Source organism: Grampus griseus (genome assembly GCF_964374135.1).
Source record: "Grampus griseus genome assembly, chromosome: 10".
NCBI lineage: Eukaryota > Metazoa > Chordata > Mammalia > Artiodactyla > Delphinidae > Grampus > Grampus griseus.
This window is the reverse complement of record NC_139004.1, coordinates 3266393-3283914: the sequence shown is the minus strand read 5'-3', so window position 1 is coordinate 3283914 and position 17522 is coordinate 3266393. Positions and strand designations below refer to the sequence as shown.

The window sequence follows — 17522 nt, the reverse complement described above, 5'->3', positions numbered from 1 at the left end:
TGCTGATTTAAATGGTTTTGTGGGCATCCAGAGTTTTCCAGGCTCTCCAGATGATTCTAATACGCAACAAAGTCCGGCAACCACCGCTTTGCACTCCCCATGGCCAGTTTCTATCTCAGTTTGGTTTTGGTGAGTCAGGGTGCTGGGGGAGGAGCGGTGGCATCTGGGGAGCATAACTGCTCCTGGGCCCAGACACTCACAGGCTCTGTGATGATGAGCAGGCCCTTGGCCCCTCTGAGCCTGTTTCCTCACGTATAAAGCTGAACAAGTGGGCTTCCCTGGTGGCGCAGTGGTTGGGAGTCCGCCTGCCGATGCAGGGGACACGGGTTCGAGCCCTGGTCCGGGAAGATCCCACAGGCTGCGGAGCAACTAAGCCCGTGTGCCACAACTACTGAGCCCATGTGTCACAACTACTGAAGCCCATGTGCTTAGAGCCCATGCTCTGCAACAAGGGAAGCCACCGCAATGAGAGGCCCACGCGCTGCAATGAAGACCCAATGCAGCCCAAAATAAATAAATTTAAAAAAAAAAGCTAAACAGGTACATGCAATGTCGCAGAGTCACGATGTCACTCAAGTTCCGGGCTTTGCTCCAGGGCCTAAAGGCACTTGGAGTACTGTTTAATCTGCCTGGAGTCTCTCCCTTACCGTGGAGGGCAGGGCCCCCCTGGCACGTTCTGGAGGTCACCAGAGCATCTAGGACAGTAAGGGCAGGGCTGGGGAAAGCCGGTTGCGGAAGGGACAGAAAGGTCAGTGACGAGAGGCCACCAGAGGGGCTGAAGCAGATGAGGGCAGTGACAGACCCAGCAGCCAAGAGCCCCATGCCATGCATTGTCCCTCTCTCGTGATGTGTCACTACTTGGTAGAGCCAGTTCTCTAACACAGTTTCTGTCTTTTGCATCCATTTGTTCGTATTAGTGTAAGCCAACTGAAGGACGAGGAGGTTGGACCCCTGAGGTGGCCGGGAGGCGAGCCCCTGGCCCTGGCCCTCTGGGCTCCTCCCGGGCCCAGAGGCTTTCCCCTTTTTCCGCTCTCTGGCCAAGAGGGGCAGTGGGGTGGTCCTAGTCGGCTGCCTTCCACCTGCTTCTGGTTACATTGTGGGTGTGGGTTTCCCTTAAGCTGTCAAATGTGATATGCCCGTGTGTATATTTCACACAAAATGTAAACGTCTCATGAGGAACTAGAGAAGTGAAGAATTATCAGAGAAACATTTCGAATGTGTTAAGAAATATTAGTTTTATTTAACCAGTTTTCACAGCTGAATATTTATTCTATAAAAACTTTACAGATTGTACAGTTTATATATAGTTCAAACTACTGAACGAAAAAAGTAGGTCCCACAGATGCAAAAATACTGCACCAGCCAATCCATGGTAAAGGCAGATTTACACGCTGTACAGCTCTCCACGAGGCCGGGAGGTGGTCGGTTCTAAGTATAAACTTCAAAACTGTACAAAAATAAGGTTTTGATTTTATTTCATTCTTCATACATTCAATATGATTGCAAGCTCAGAAGCCTACCGAATGATAGGCGTCTGGAATCAGGAATCAGTCCTCACTCCTGGCGGGAATGCGGACGTCTATTTACACAGGGCACTCTTGGACAGCATCCTGTACTTGGTATATTGTGTAGACATGAAAGCAGAGACCAAGAACATTAAACGTCGATATAAGGTAGTTCTTTCTCTTAAAAAGGAGTTTCTGCATTTAATAGTGTGCCAAAAGAATTTTAACTTATTAAATAAAATATATTCTAAGTGAACCTAAAAATTACACTTTATAAACATAAAAATACTTTATTTTTGGTGTAATACATCAATCATATCTGCAAATAGAAAACCAAACCTGTATATAAAGGAGTTCTCACCCAGTAACAAGAAGCGCTTACACAGTTATTTTTTCAAATGGGTCAGAAAAATTAATTATAAACCCCTGTAACTTAGAGATCATACTTAGCTATTCAGTGATTCGCTAACTGCAACACAAGCTTTCCCCTAGAGAGAGTGGTTTCTTTCTGTTAACTGGGTAAGAATCGGACATATTTAAGAAAGAGGGCAGAATTAACTGATTTCTCAGCGTGAATCCTAGGCGTGTTTTAGTCTGAGGGTATATTCAGCAGTGGGTGTTTAATCAGAAATACTTATTCTTTTAGGATAAGTCTTCCTTTTGATTGAGAATTTTCCATCTCTGAGGTTTTGTACCTTCCTGGAGACAAGGGCATGCCTCGGATCTTTCCGTATTTCTATTTGGGGTGGGGTGGGGATGAGGCGGGCTAACACCTCTTTAGATTCTGTTTTCTAGAAGGAAAAAACAAGGAAAACAAACAATATTCCAGACTTTTCTGACACCCAAACCAGGAAAACACACTTCTTTTTTATACAGTACTAGCCAAAGATAACAAAAAGTAGAGCCTCAAAGAGCAGCCCAGAGCTCACAATTTATACTTTTATACTTGTGTGTGTATTAAGTATAAAATAATGACGTTTGGACAAAGGAGCTTTGTAGTTATTTATTTTAAAGTTACAGTACTTAAAAACTCCTTGGTAATAAATAGCTTGGCTGTTTCAAGTCCTGCTCCCAAGCGTGAGCTCCACGTGAACCTGTTTCAGGCTGTGAGGGTGGGTCCGCGCCCCGGGGAGCCCCAGCCGGCCTGCGCGATGCGACTCCAGGGTCGTCTGGGGCAGCCCGGCCGTCAGAACTCGTCGATCTTCCTCTGCAGGTACTTGAGCATGGAGTCCATGCCCTGGGCCGAGCCCCAGATCTTCTTCAGCACCTCGCACTCCCGCTCGTTGGCCTGCTCCAGCTCCAGCTTCATGTTGCAGCGCACCAGGGCCTTGGATTCCTCGAGCACCTGTGCCAGACAATGAGCTGTGATTAGCGGGGACTGTAGCTGCAAGCGCTGGCTCCTCGCTGCCTCCAAGCTTACGGAGGCAGTTAGCAAACCCGACAAGCCACCTGGTAAGAAGGTGACCAAACATCTCACGATACGTGTCAGGCCGGATATAGGTATAATGTGTATCTCATTCACTGTGGATACTGGACAAATTGTTCACTTCAAAGGGCTGTTAAGCTAATTCACAACAGAGCTGTGCTGCTTTCCATGCCCTGGTCCTGCCCCAGCAGTGTGACCAGGCTCGGGCCTGAGCTACGGCTGTGGGGCCCCTGCCCCCAGTGTGGACCCTGTCCATGCCTGTGATACTCACTGAGAATGCCCGCCCCGGGAGTTTTCTAACCGGAATTTAATTTCGGTAACGAGTTGTGGGAGGCCTGGGACAGCCTAGATGGGAGTTGTGTCAGTTAGTATGAAATAACATTTCACCCAATGCAATTTTGTTATAAGACTGTTACCCAGCACACTTATTAAACAAAAACCAAAGTCCACTGAGGGAGAAGTAAGTGCGGTTGTGCGAAAGGGCTTTGGAAACAGTAAAGAACTTTAGAAACGTTGCTTTTTGCAGACTTGCACAGGACACTGAGGTGACTGACTCTCAGCTTGACCTGCACTTCTTGGCTCCCGGGTATCTGCAGAGGGAGGGCAAGGTCAGCAGCGGCCCGAGCCCAGCCTCCGGTGCCCCCTGTGCGTGCCCTGCAGGGAAAGGTCGCGGTGAGAGCACTGACATGCGGAAGAGAAGGAACTGGACGTACGACCGGGTTACAGGAGGCGAGCTCCTTAATGCGGACCATGACTTCCTGGGTGAAGGTCCCGGGCCAGAACACCTGGGAGACCAGGCCTTTGCCGCACGCCTCCTGCGCCGTCAGCTTCCGTCCACTGAGCAGCATTTCGTTCGCCTGGAAGGAAGAAAGAGCAGAGGGCGCGTGAGACGCGGGAGGGCACGGCAGGGAGGACACAGCCCGAAAACTCAGCCCTGAAATTTCAGACTCTGCGCGAGTAACACACGGGAGATGCCATCAACGGGGGACGCAACTACCGGCCGGAGAGTTTCAAGATGTAAAAGGCTTATTTTGTGACGTGGAACAGAACCAAGGAATCTAAATTAAAGAAGGTCTCTCTGCTATAGATCTGAAGTTACTGGCATGTCCCTCCCCGCCTGCCGCCGCCCAGTGCCAGCCATTCCCACGTGTGGACTCATTCAGCACACGAACCGGTTTCCCAGGCAACAGGCGTAAGCAAGGCTAATGGCAATTGGTGGTTTTAAGGATTTGCACCAGGCACAGAACTGCTACCCAACGTTTTCTATGTCAGAGAGGCCAACGGTCAGAGCAAGGTTCTAAGGGCAGGGATGTTTCTGCTGCAGGGTAACTCGGCAGCCACGGTTAACATCCACATGGTAAAAATAAACTCTGTGGGACCTGGAATGACCACTTAGTCTGCTTAAGAGGGTCTGACCACAGTTACTTCATGGAAGAAGTTCACATCTGCAGATGTTAAAATCAATTTCATACACACTTTTTTTTAAAACTTGGTCCTGGACTTAGGTCACTTTTCAGGTCTCAACACAAGTATGGGTTTTATCTCATTCGAACGACAGGCTCAGGTACTGCAATAAGGAGAAAGGAGAGAATCTATCTGACAAAGAAACCTCACCCTATTCTGCTGTGACAATTTCCTCTCCGTAGTTTATCCTGAAGACTCATGAAGACTTGACAACGAGCTTCTAGGCTCCGGTAAAACATACTTTTTTCCAAAAGAGGTAAAACCCTTGTTACGAAAGGCCCTGCTGGTACTGAGACGTCTCAGCTGACAGACCTGTGCACCTCCTGGAACCCACCGGTGCGGCTGGAAAGCAGATGCCTGCGCATCTACTGGCCTTTCAGCGTAGGGCGGGGAGCCAGGTCCCGTCTCCTAGCTCGTGTTTCTATGCACTCCACTGCATCGTGCAGACAGGACCACAAGCCAGGCACTGAGCGTGGAGCACGTTCTCAAGACCGACGTGAACGCCAGGGTCTGAGCTCGGATGGTGGACGTAGACACTGCCGGCCCTGGGCCGTCTGGAGTGCGAGTGACGGGGCGGGCGTCCTCAGCCCCTCGCCGTCACTTCCTTGAACATCGTTTTCTGCCACGTGGAGGTCACTTACTGCTCCCCCTACCCCGTCTCTCCTTCCCTTTTCTGGATGCTGAGGCCTGGGGCCAGTGACGGCCAGTCGTGAGCTGTCCTTGCTGCCTGGCTTCCTTCACGAGAACCGGCTCGCCCCTACCTGCTGTTACGGGAAAGCCGGCCCCTACTCGGCCTTCCTACTCCAGGTGGGGGGATGCACAGGGCAACGCGGGGCAGGTCTGCACAGACCCCAGAAGTGCAGTGCCTGGCTGTACGCGGCTCCCCCGGGCAGGCCTGGTATGGGGGGGGCGGCAGGGGGCATCTACCACGTGAACCTAGTGGCTGGTGCAGCTGCTGTCTCTCTGCAGCTCCAGCCGGACACCAGGGCCAAGCTGGCAGGTCCTGAGGAGCCCAGCCGCTGGCCATGCTGCTCCTCACTCCGGCCTCGGACTGTGCCCTGCCTGCAGGGCCCCGGGGTCCCCGGCCCAGAGACCCTTCCCGTGCCAGCCTGCGGAGCAGCGGGTGGACACGCACCCTGGGAGGACGGGCACTGGCCTCCGCGTCCCTGCGGGCTGGGAAACAAGGGGCAGAGGCCAGCACGGCCCCGGCAACCCTCCTTCCCCCTGATCCGAAGGGGTGCCGTCTCCCCTCCTCACAGCTCTGGGCGTGGCGGTCCCAGAGGGGCCACAGCTGCCAGCAAGGGTCCCACTGGCCTTCAAGCCACGACTGCTGCCTGGGCAGGCCAGGGGGGCAGGAGGCCCACAGAGCCATGCGGTCCTCCAGCCTGACTGCAGCCATCCACGGACCAGGGCAGCAGCTCGGGCCTGGGCGCACACAGGGCCCAGCGTCCCCAGCAGGATGGCCACTGAGGGCAGCTGGCGGGGGGCTACAGCAGGAAGGGAGACGAGGGGGAGCGGCCCTGAGACTAGATGCGGCCACGGGCGCTGCAGCTTGTCCCACGTCACTCCTTTTACGTTTCTTTAAACCCTTTAAACGTTCTGTTTGGGAGTGAGTAGACTTACGGAGAGATGATAAAAGCAGCACAGAGAGCTCCTGGGCCCCGTCCCCCAGCTGGCCCTCACGGTAACACCTTACGGAACACCTCGCGATGACCCAAACCAGAAAATCACCATCAACATGATGCTCTTACGACTGAGCCGCGAACTGTCTGCCAATCTTGCCAGGTTTCCCAGCGACGTCCTTTCTCTGACCCAGGCCCCCTGCCCTGAGCCGTCAGGCCCCCTCCAGGCCGCGATGGTTCCTCGGCCTTTCGGTGAGTCGTCCGACCGGGTGCCCTAGAGGGCGCTGTGCAGTGTTTGCGGGCAGTGCCAGCCGCCAGGGCTGCTCCAGTGTTACCTGGGTGCCCAGGACGCCTACTTCTCTCAACTGCACTTACTCTTTTTCCACCATCAATAACGAGCGCATGCAAACATCCTTTTCCTCTTGAGCTGGGGGCCCCCGCCTGAGGCAGACAACGTCTCCCCCAGGAACGGGGGGGGGGGAGTCCTGCACCCAGGTGCGCGGCCCTGCACACGGGCAGGAGGAGGTGGCGCCCACGGGACAAGGGCGACGGCTGGACACGGCTGTGCCGCCCAGATCTAGCTGCCCGGCTGCTGGAGACGGTCAGCACAGACGCCAGGAGCCCTGGGGACCCTCTGCTGCGGGGTGACACCACAGCCCGAGCTGAGACGACAGCCACGGCAGCCAGCCACTCCAGCCCACGGCAGGGTGCGTGTCCCAGGCCACAGGTGCCCCAGGGCTCCCCGCGGGGGCGGGGGTGAAGCTCCACAGGCCCTGCCATACAGCTCGGCTCCTGCCGCCGCGTGCCAGCCTCCCCTTCAGCGTCTGTGCCTGCAGCCCCAGGCCAGGACCCCAGCCCGTACCAGATTATGGCTCAAGGAGTGTGAGGAACGTCAACGTGAACTTTCTACAACCCACAAGCTGCAACACAAACAGACTCTCGTTACGGGTGGATTTAACAGGTAAGACGAAAGCCCCCCAATCCTGGGGGGAAAGGCCCAGCTTTGCTCCTTCGTGCTTTCCCCTAAAAGGGCAGCTTTCAGGTTATGAGGGCAAGAACCTGTTGATTGCAAACTCTGGTTCGTTTGGGTCACACTGGGTGTTTACTACTCGTGGGTGTCGGTGTTAATCACGCAGAGACAGATTCCTCATGGCAGGAGGGCCTCTTCCCTAAACAGTCTATGAACCAAACCGTGAAAACCTTCCATGAGCTCCTGAACTAAGAGTGTGATTTCATGATTTAAGAACAAGAACTGAATTACAAGTGCATTTGATGCAAAGTCCCCCCAGAATGATACCTTGTCTGTATTTAGAAAAACACTAACTAAACTAGACTTCTGCAGGACGTTTTCTAAGATGATTTTTTAAAAAGAGGTACTCACAGATGCTCCTCCCATAATCCTGGGAAACATCACGGTGGAACAGCCATCTGGACTCTGTCCGAAGGTAGTGTAGGGTGTTTGGAACCAAGCCTTCTCATTGGCCCAAACCACGTCACAGAGAGGCAGGATGGACGCTCCTAGCCCAATGGCTGGGCCATTTACGGCTACAATAATAGGCTTCTTAAACTGAATGAAAGTATTCACGAAGTTTCTAAAATGGAAAATAAATGAGGGAGTTACTCAAAACACTGCATGGTTGAGCAACAGAAAAATCTACTCCTACGGAATTCAATACACCAAGATGTGATCTCTGGGGCCATCACCGTGATTTGGAATTCGCTGATGGCCTTCTCCCCACTGCCAGGGGCCCTGGCTTTATGTACCGTGTGCTGCAAAGGCTTAATGGTGCCTTGGACACCAGGCCAGGGTGGCTGTCGCCACAGGACCTGTGAATTCTGCGGGAACAACACAGTGGAAGGTGCTCTCGGCTTGGGCTCCAGGGCCAACGTGTCTTCCCCTGACGGCAGGAGGAGCCCAGGAACCACGATGGGCTTCGGAGGACCAGTCCCGCAGCTCTCCCGGAGGAGGCCTGGCGTCACTGCGGTAGCCTGTGCTGGGCAGGGACATGGGGCCTGGGGTCAGGAACCCCAGGGTTCCAGTCCCCAGGTCTGGACTTGGTCTGACCGTGATTTCAGACGGCTTACTGATTAACTCGAAACACAGAAATTTCCTGAGTTTATATAGAACTAGATGGAATGAGTTGGGGGACGTAGGGACAAGAAGCTCACAGGCTCGTGTGAGATGTGAGACCTGACGAGAGCATCACACCGCTGGGACCTGCTGGAGGGTCAGGCTGGGAAGGCGGGCTGCTCTGCTCTTCGGTTCAGGGCCAGATGGTGCATCTCCCTCCCCTGCACGGTGAAGCTAACGATGATCAGAGGTCGCGTCGTGTGAAGACTTAACGTGGTGAAGAAAAGGACAAACCCACCCAAAATGAATATAAGATGATGCCTTTAAGGCCAGCTATGTTCTAGATCAGAAGTCCAGAACTCCAAATTCTCAACCTGACGCCCCCCAGCTTTGGGGCCAAAAATACCAGGCTGGGTCCTGCTCCCTACAATTCAGCAATTTAAAAATAAGGCAAATCTGTGCAGATTGTCTCTATCATCTAGTCTCCCCTCCTCCCCAAATACTGACAGGAAGGGTCGTGTCTTCTTTGGATGGTGGGGGGGGGGAGGTTTGGAGGGAGGGAGTGTGTGTAGGGTGTGTGTGTGCGTGTGTGGGGGAGGGGACCCTAGAGTTTGGCAGCCTGCAGGCCTCACTCTGGGAACTCTTCTCAAAAGCCCCTGCAGTCAGCACAGACCTCAGCCTGCCCCGGGGTCCCCAAAGGTTGGGGGGATTGAGAATTAGGTCACTCGAATGAGCTGCAGAGACTTTTAAATGAGAGCCTGGGGCACTGTTAGGAAGATCACACTGGGTTTTAAGGACGCAGAGAGCCAGACACCCTTTACAATAGGTCCTTGAAATAATCCTAGACCAGTACGTGAAGCTACTCAGTTCCGCCACTGTTTGAGGATTCTGGGTCAACGAGTCGTGACGGAAATGCATTTTCTATGCTCAGTTACCAACGACCCTTGAGAAGGTAACTGCTGTCTCCCTGGTTTAAAGCAGACGTTTTCCCCGAGTAGCCCCACATTCATCTGCTCACGTGAACAGGGGCAAAGTGGAAGCTCTTTCAGTGCTGACATCTGGAAACCATGGATGGGATGGTAGCTTAACATGAAAGAGGTGATCAAAACAGCCTAATAAAGGGATTCTATAGAGAAACGGTACAAGGAATGAATCCTTCTCATATGTCAGTATAAAAGAAAAAAAATCTGCTTCTAAAGTACATATTGCAAAATCAGGCTGGAGAAATTGGAACTGAATTTCTCCCCCCTAAGAAGATTTTTATTTTTGCTTGGATTGATCATCTAAACCCGGGGCTCTTTCTGGGCGGAGTATGAATTAACCGACTCCCTCTGGAGTGAAGGCCATCGCCCCTTCTTGGAGGACTCCACCACGCCATCTGATGAGCTCTGAGACGCCAGAGCGAGCACGGTCCACAGAGAAACCCCTCTCGTGTGAAAATTAAAAAAAAACAAAACCCCCCAAAAACCCCCAACAGAAGTTCACAGAACCGCTTTTCTGTTTTGCAGGAACTTCCCCGAGCCAAGCAGGCTTAGCCACACGGCAGCCAGAGGCGGGAGGCGCCTTCGGGCCCCGGGATGGCTCTCGGGGGCCTGGCAGCCAGGGACCGTCTGTCCACTGCTTTGCGGGACGTAAAGTAAGTGTAGTTTAGAACTTACAATGCCTGAACGTTCAAATGTGCTCAATGCAATTTAAACTTCGCTTTCCTCTGGATTTTGCCTGTGAAGTGAGTGAAAGGCTGTGCTGGGAACAGCAGGGAAGGAAAGAGATCATATTTGCCACAAAAAGACTCTTAAAACCGAAATTCTCTCCATTCTTTTGAAGTACATTTACTACCCCACAGACCTCACCAAGTTAGAAAATCACCTAAGAACAACAGTCCAGGAATTGTTTTGGGGAAACCAAGAACTGACCTGTTAAGGGCCAGTTCACTGCCATTTCTCAACTGATCTCCCCCTTGACGAGAGTGCCTGGAACGGGAGTGAATGCGGAAGAGGTCAGGTTCCAGGGGACGTTTCCTCTCTGGCTTTGCTCCCTCCCCAAATCTCTGCTCCTCTCGCCTCCTTTTGGGGGGAGGAGGCTCCTGGTCCCTCAGACACAAAGCAGCAGCTACTGGTCCCCACAGACTGCAAAAGCCTAACGTTATAAATTGATCCCTAATAACTGTTTTTATCACTAATGTGCTGAGTATTTTTATTACAATTGATCTGCAAACTGGTTACTGCCATCCCAGCGACGGAATTAGCCCCTACAGATACTTGAGAAGCTAACAGTTCAGACCTGACCTTCCTATTTCCCACCTTTCTTTCGGAAACTCGCTGCGATTGATGTTCTTTGCCCAAAGTTTTAAGGAATTTGAGACGAGACACCACAGAAACAAAAGATACACGTAGTAATAGCTTTATGTGTATAAGCCAACCTTACACACACAAACATGAATTTCAATGCAAATGAGCAGAAGTAAAGGTTAAGTCAATCTGGTGGAACTATTTTTGGATCCTGCCTGAGTGCATTCAGAAAAATTCACATTGACAAAAACTTATCATTTAACGAAGAACTGATTTCCTAAAGCAAGATTCGGCTTTCCCCTAGGATACCAATTCGGCCTTTTGTGGGGAGTGAGGAGAGCCTGGAGTTTCTGAAATGGAGCGGGTGGCCGAAGAAAATTAGCATTTAAAATTACCCAGAAGTTCCAACACAGGAGGTAGCGCTTGATCTATCCTTCCTCTACTTTGTCTAATCCCAACAATACGAGCCTTTGCGCCCGTCAAGGGCAAACCCACCCTGGAGAAGCGGCCCAGAACGTTCACTGGTGGAACTCAGGGAACCGTCTACGGGGGAGTGAGCCAGAACCCTGGCTTCTCACTCAGCAGAGCCCCCAGCTCACACAGTCAGGTGGAAAGTCAGTGTGATCTTACGGAGAATACACAGTCACCACCTGAGGCATAAGCATCTGTATTTTAAAAATGAACATTAAGTCCCTATAATTCATCCTGAAAGGGTGGGATGGGTCAATAATTAGGAATATCTACAAGTTATCCTAAAGTTACTGATGACTTGTCAAGGAATTACGTGCATTGATCAAGCAGTTTACTTTGAATAACAAGATGGTCCCGTCTAGTACACTGCAAGTTTGAAATTATTTAGGAAGCCAGAAGCAATGCTTAATAAAATCAGATTATAAAATTTCAAACTAGTTTTGGAGAAACAACTACCCTACGATAGCCTAAAAAATAGTAATGTTCGAAAAGATCAACGAACAGATAATGCCTTGTATACATGCACACGTGTATATAGTGTGAGAAAACATTAATTTTGAGAATTATTAAAAATATTCTGAAAGGCCAAGGCAATGCCCGATAGTCCCAAGGTGTGGGGTTCCAGGGCTCCTCTGACGGGCTGTTTGGGGCTGCGCCCATCGGAACCATCTGGGGAGATCTTTTGGAGAGAGATGCCCTGCCTACTCCAGGCCAAGACAGGAAAAAGGCTTCCACCATCCTGCTGTGTGGCTGGAACTCAGGATGAACTTGTGTGTACTGCTTGTACTGAAAAAACCTGCTCGTGTGATGTTACGGAACTAGTGTGTCATAAAGTCCAGCCGATTTAGTTTAGAGTCAAGCAAACGGTAAGTTACCACATGAAAAAGACAGTGTCTTTATCCCAGGGCTGGCGGCAGAGCACACGGAGCGTGGACGGCCGAAGCCCCCGCCACGTGCTACCCTGCGCTCTGCCCCTGGAGCGCCCCCCATCGAGCGTGCTGGGCTCCAGCCAACCTTGACATGCGTCATCTGCTCAAGGCAAGTGGCCCACAGCAGAGACAGAAGGTCCGATCAACTCTGCTGCCAGCGAGTCTCAGGGGCGGAGACGCACGCCCTGCTCGCAGGCCCGCCCAGACCCGCCCCGCGGGGCCTGGGTCACGCCGGCGTTCACGGCGGACCAGGTGTGCGTACCTGATGGCCTCGGCCATCTTCGTGCTCTCTCTCTTCCGGTCGTCCGTCAGGCGCCGGATGAAGTAGATGAAGTCAAGGCCGCAGCAGAAGACGCTGCCCACGGCGCTGAGGAGCACCAGCTTGCTGTCGTCGGCGGCGGCCGTGCTCAGGGCGCTCTGCACTTCCTTCATCACCTGAAAGGCACCGGGAGTCACGGGCGCGAAGGGAACGCTAAGAGCATCTCATTACTGGACCCTCTCGATCCACGCAAAGTGCATTTACAGCCTGATACTGTTGCCTGTACCTACCAAGTAACTCACAAGTTTCTTATTTTGTGAAACCAGGGATTGGGAATAATGGGGACAGAGTCTCATCACATAACAAATTACGAACAGAGTATCATAACTAGAGAGATGTGTGAATCTGAGTTACTCAACGGTCCCGTCCTTGCGGCTCTCGGTGGGTGAGTTACGTATTATATCCCCTTGGCATTTCTACAGTGTGGACAGCAGGTGGCGCGTGCAACCAGTCCAAACAAACTACTAGTCTGGTTTCATTTGACACCAGCCTCCGTCCTTGGGACAGAAACCCCAAGTTTAGTGCGTACGGGTAACGAGTACAAGCACATCAGCATGGAGGCATTTTAGAAGGGCACAAACTACTTAAAATGGTCTCTCTGAAGGACTTCCAAATAACCAACGGTCTAACGATGTACCGGGGACCAGCCACCCTGAGCTGGTCTGTCCCGTGATCCTGGCCAGACACACTAGCTTTCTGTGGTTTTCTCGTCCAGAAAAGGCGTGACCTAGCTGTTCACAAGCAGGAAACAAGAGTGCAGGTTCAAACAAACACTTCCGATTTTAGATACTTCACAGAACTAAGTTTCGAGCCTTTGCGAGCACCAGTCTCCCTCGATCCTGGGAAGCTACCTTTACCGGGTACGATCAGTAACAACTGCACTGGCATCACTGCAGCTATAAGTTCCACTACGTGGAGTGCTGGGACCGACTGGGAAGGATGGTGAGATATTCAGAAGGCTGGACCTGGGGCTCTTTAATCTTGTCTGAACAGAGAGCTCTGGGACCTGACGAAAGCTACAGGATGGCGTGTGCACACGCTTTACATGCGACTTCAGGGAGGCCCTCCGTCCCCCCCGGTGGATGAAGAGCTGCTGGCCGGGAGGTGGAAGCACAGGGGCACCACCGCCACCTCCCTGTTCACAGCCAGAGCCCCGAGCAGGAAGCCGGGTCCTCGCCGGACCACACTGTCCCCACGTATAACGGGGAGCAGGCCTGCCGTGCTGCGCTGGCTTCCACCGTCGGGTGAAACAGCCCGGGGTGGGGATGGGGGATGAGAAAGGGCGCAGGAGAGCAGGGACCGGGCCCCGCAGGCCCAGAGAGACAGGCGGCCCCGAGCAGCCCCAGGGACGGTGCTCACCTCTGGGTTGAGAGAGTTGTTCTCGGACGACTTCGTGGACAGCAGGATGTGGGTGAAGCCGTCCTGCTTCCGGACGACGATATCCCTGTACCTGTAGGCACTTTCCGTCTGCCTCACGCTGAAACGCAGCCGCTTGTCGAAGGGCTGGTCTCGTCTGTCATCGATGAATTTCCTCTTCCCGGCCGTCACGCCCGTGACTGACGTCTGCAGGTTGGTCGTCCCGTTGGCCGTCAGCGCATCCATGAATGGAGAGGAACCTGCCAGGGGTCCGAAAGCACAGCAGTCGGTGAGGTCTTGCCATCAACTCGCCTTTGAATTAGGGAAAAATGCTTGCGACAGACCCAGGATCGACTGTGTTAATTTAAGAAGCTTAAAAAGTAGAACCTTTGCAGAGGATAGGCGTTTGTTTGCCTCCCAAGTCTGACGAGGAAATCGCCCTCGCACTGATCCCGCCTAATAAAACGAGAGATGGGAAGGAACGTGCTGAAAGGAAACTGCGAAATTTGAGACTTTTGAGGAACGGAACTGAACTAGAACGGGTCTCATGAAGAGGACATATTCCGGGCTTGAGAAGTTGAAAGAAAAATGGAAACTGATTCAAAGAAATGTTATTAGAGCCGAGCTATCTGCCGTTTTAGCCGAAATTTCTTCTGGATGAAGAGCTGCTCACACAGGCTCACGAAGCAGCCCCGCCCCGTTTCTGCGGGTCCGCCACGCCCTCGGGCCACTCTGCCCCCTGGTCCCAGTTCTACTACATTTTCAAACAGCCTTTTCAACGGCTGGAGACGGCGCTCTCTCCTGCCACCGAAAGTTAGTCCCGCTGATTCTCCCTTCTCTGTCGGCTGTTCTGTGTCAGGCTAGCTGCTGTGTTTCACTCAGCCTTAAAGACACGGCCTTCCGAACTTGGTGTTTCTTACTACGATAAAGTCAAGAGTTTGATACTTTCTTAGAGTTACCAGGAAATGTCAGGCTAAGGGTTCAAGTGTTAAAGCAAATAATTATGCTCCTATGGGTGTGAACTGTCTAAATATCATCTAACCTGGTAATGAATGTATAGAGCCTTTGGGTGGAGGAAGAAAGGGAAAGAAATGCAAGGAACTGGATCGGGCTTTACTGATAAAACGAGCAAGGAGAGAAGTTCCCTGAGGAGAAGAGCTGGAGGAATTACGAGTCAGAACTGCTTCCTGCAAAGTGAAAGAAGATGAGCTGAAGCCGCTGGAGACGACTTGTGAAGGGACGTTTAGAGACGTCAGATCGTCTCCCTGGTTAAACAGGTTGACTTTCATTCAGTTAGTAGAACTACTTTGGAGGTTTTTAGAATTGAAAATAAATTCATTTTTGGGAAAATCTGGGAGAGGTTCTAATACATAAATGGTACAAGACTCTGAGACTATAAAAAGGTCCATGGTACAAGGCCTCCCCCATCAGCCCACGACCCCCTGCCCTCCACAGCCACTGTGTCTGGTTTCCAGGTGTCTTACAGCGTGCCCTATGTGTATATCAGCAAATATGAATTTAAATGCTTCTCTCTCACCCGCCTTTAACAAACACACATGGCAGCACATTAGACACAGCGTTGTGGATTTCTATAATGCATTTTACCAGCAATTTTTGATACTACAAATGATGCTGCAACGCATAACCTTGGCTTGTGTTGTCCCTTCCAATGTGCTGGCCAACCTGTAGGATAAGTTTCTAAAGGATCTGTAACGGAAAGAGCATTTGATAAGCTGTTACCAATGAGACAGGGCACTGCTGAATCTTTCTGAGGAAGCCAGCAGGGATCCTTGCACTGCCCTCTCTTCTCAGGCCTGTCACAGGCCCGCCTGGGCTGTCCTTGCTGTCCCCACTTCTCCCTCTGCCCATCGTTCCTCCACCCATCTGCCCTGAGCTGGAGTCTACGCGAACGGACAACTTCTCGGGTGCAGGGAGGAACGGGCCATGGATGAGGCTAAGCCACTGAGCCTGGTGCCCAGGAGACGGGGCATCTGCAGGGGAGTGTCACAGGGAACTGTGGTTTTCTCCAGTCACTGCTGAAGTGAAGAGTGAAGAGGCTCCGGAGCCCAGAAGCGGGGCCTGTGGTAAGCGGAGTGGGTGTCCAGAAACGACAGCGGAGCTGAGAAGTAGAAGCAGTGAAGGAGAGGGGGAGCCGCGAGCCTGCCTGGGTGCGGGGAGGGTCACGCGCACAGGGCCAGGGGGCTGCCCAAGGGAGGGAGCGGAGCCACGCGACGAGGCTGTGTCAACAGTGGCGTGTGCCACAGAGAGGAGGGGAATGGAGAGGTCGTGGGGCGGGGGGGTGGGGCACGAGGGGCCGCTCTTACACCCAGGAAGTTGTCTCACTGGAGGGCAGAAGCCAGAATGGAGAATTCAATGTACGACCGACAAAAACTGTCACATGCAAAAAACATACATGTTCAAACCTGGAATCTGTTAAAATGTGGTGGTAAGGGCCCCAGAAAAGCAACTGCAGCTGAGCGGGACCGGTATTTACGGGACTGACAATGATTCCCCTGCCTAAAAAGAGGTCCCGTCAGAAATAAGCCCACGCAGAGGCAGGCAGGGAGGCCGCCCGCCGCGGGTGAAGGGGGAGGGCGATGAAGGGCCACGGGCGGCCCGGCTGGGGCTCCGGCACATTCCGGAGGAGCAGGTTCTCGGGGAGGCGCTTGCTGGTGTGTCTGGACCTTGATGTTACCAACCCTGAGTGAGTTAACAGGTGCTGTGTCAAAGCAGCAGGAATTACTCTGGTGACACGGGGAAGCCCTCTGCGTGCTGGGTGCCCGCCGCCCACCAGGGTGAAGTCGCCGGCTTCGGATCAGCCCTTCCACCCGACCTGCTCCTGCTTCGCAGGGTAAGTAAAGCCACACATTCCTCAACGCTCCAGGAGTTTCCCTGGTGGCTTCCTTCCGCAAAGGCAGAGGGTTTCTAGGCTATGTAGAAGCCTTGATACGTACGTATCTACGTAGCCTTGATACGTGAGCTCTGGAAGCAGCTCAGCGTACTGGAGGCAGCGCGTCCCCCGGAGCTCTCCGTGGTTCTGCAAATGTAGCCGTGGATTTCTGTTGCCTCACGCCAACCAGCACTGCTGGCTTTGGCCTTCGCGTCCCTGTTAGAGCTCTGCTGATTGCAGAGCCTGTGATCTTGCCAGTGGCTCAACCCCCAAGCCCAATATGAGCCCCACCTGCAGGACCCTGTTCAGGTGGATAAGTGCTCACGGCGGGACTGCCCTCAGACTCGCAGGCGCCAGCGCTGGGCCACGCCCCTCGTGACGTGCGTCCCCCCGTTCAGGTCTGTGCTCCCCCAGGGCCTCTGGACTCGCCGTTCCCTCTGCCTAGAACGTTCTGGCCCTAGAGCTCCAGACGGCTGCTTGTTTCTGCTCATCTGAGCGGCAGCTCCTCGGGAAGCCTCGGTCCCCACGCGTGCGGCCCTCCCGGCAGCACCCACGCGGCCCAGTCTGTCTCCCTCGCAGCGTGCCTCACCCGGCTCACCCTGTCCCACCCGACTTTTACTTACGCTCCGTGGCTGGACGTCACCAAGCTCCCCGTCTGTCTCATTCACTGCCGCACCCCCAGTGCTTGGAACACGCGGTTGCCACTGACCAAGCAGATGAGGGGCGGGGATCCCAACGCCCCTTCAGCCCAGCCCCCTGCACCCAGAGGAGGAGGCCTGCAGCCCACCCAGCCTCGTGACAATCGGGGGCAGCAGTGCCACACTTCAGAGCAGAAGCCACTGCTAAGGACTCAACTAAAAGGCAAACACTGAGATTCAGGAAAAGACGTCCTCCACGATGGAAACCATCGTGCGACACGCAGTGTGACCCAGGCTCTGAGGGAAACACAGGAGGCAAAAGCTCCAGGGAACCGGCATGAAATCCAGCTAGGAAAACCTCACTCAGCGTCTCCGAAAAACGGTTTTCTTTTAAAACATTCTAAGAGCAAAAAAGATACTCTCAGGGGCCTCCCTGGTGGCGCAGTAGTTAAGAGTCGCCTGCCAATGCAGGGGGACACGGGTTCAAGCCCTGGTCCGGGAAGATCCCACATTCTGTGGAGCAACTAAGCCCGTGCGCCACAA

General features: G+C 53.1%; 1 protein-coding gene across 1 annotated transcript in view; it reads right to left on the bottom strand.

Moving 5' to 3' along the window:
- Window positions 1–1225: 1225 nt before the first annotated feature.
- CDYL (chromodomain Y like) overlaps window positions 1226–17522 on the bottom strand; it is a 153466-nt gene continuing 137169 nt past the window's right edge. The window contains exons 3-7 of the mRNA XM_082664061.1: window positions 13455–13711; window positions 12039–12211; window positions 7399–7609; window positions 3645–3788; window positions 1226–2850 (exon numbers count right to left, since the gene is read on the bottom strand). Coding sequence (XP_082520187.1) covers window positions 2692–2850; window positions 3645–3788; window positions 7399–7609; window positions 12039–12211; window positions 13455–13711 — 944 coding nt within the window. The 3' untranslated portion in view covers window positions 1226–2691. The remainder of the gene's footprint in view (window positions 2851–3644; window positions 3789–7398; window positions 7610–12038; window positions 12212–13454; window positions 13712–17522) is intronic.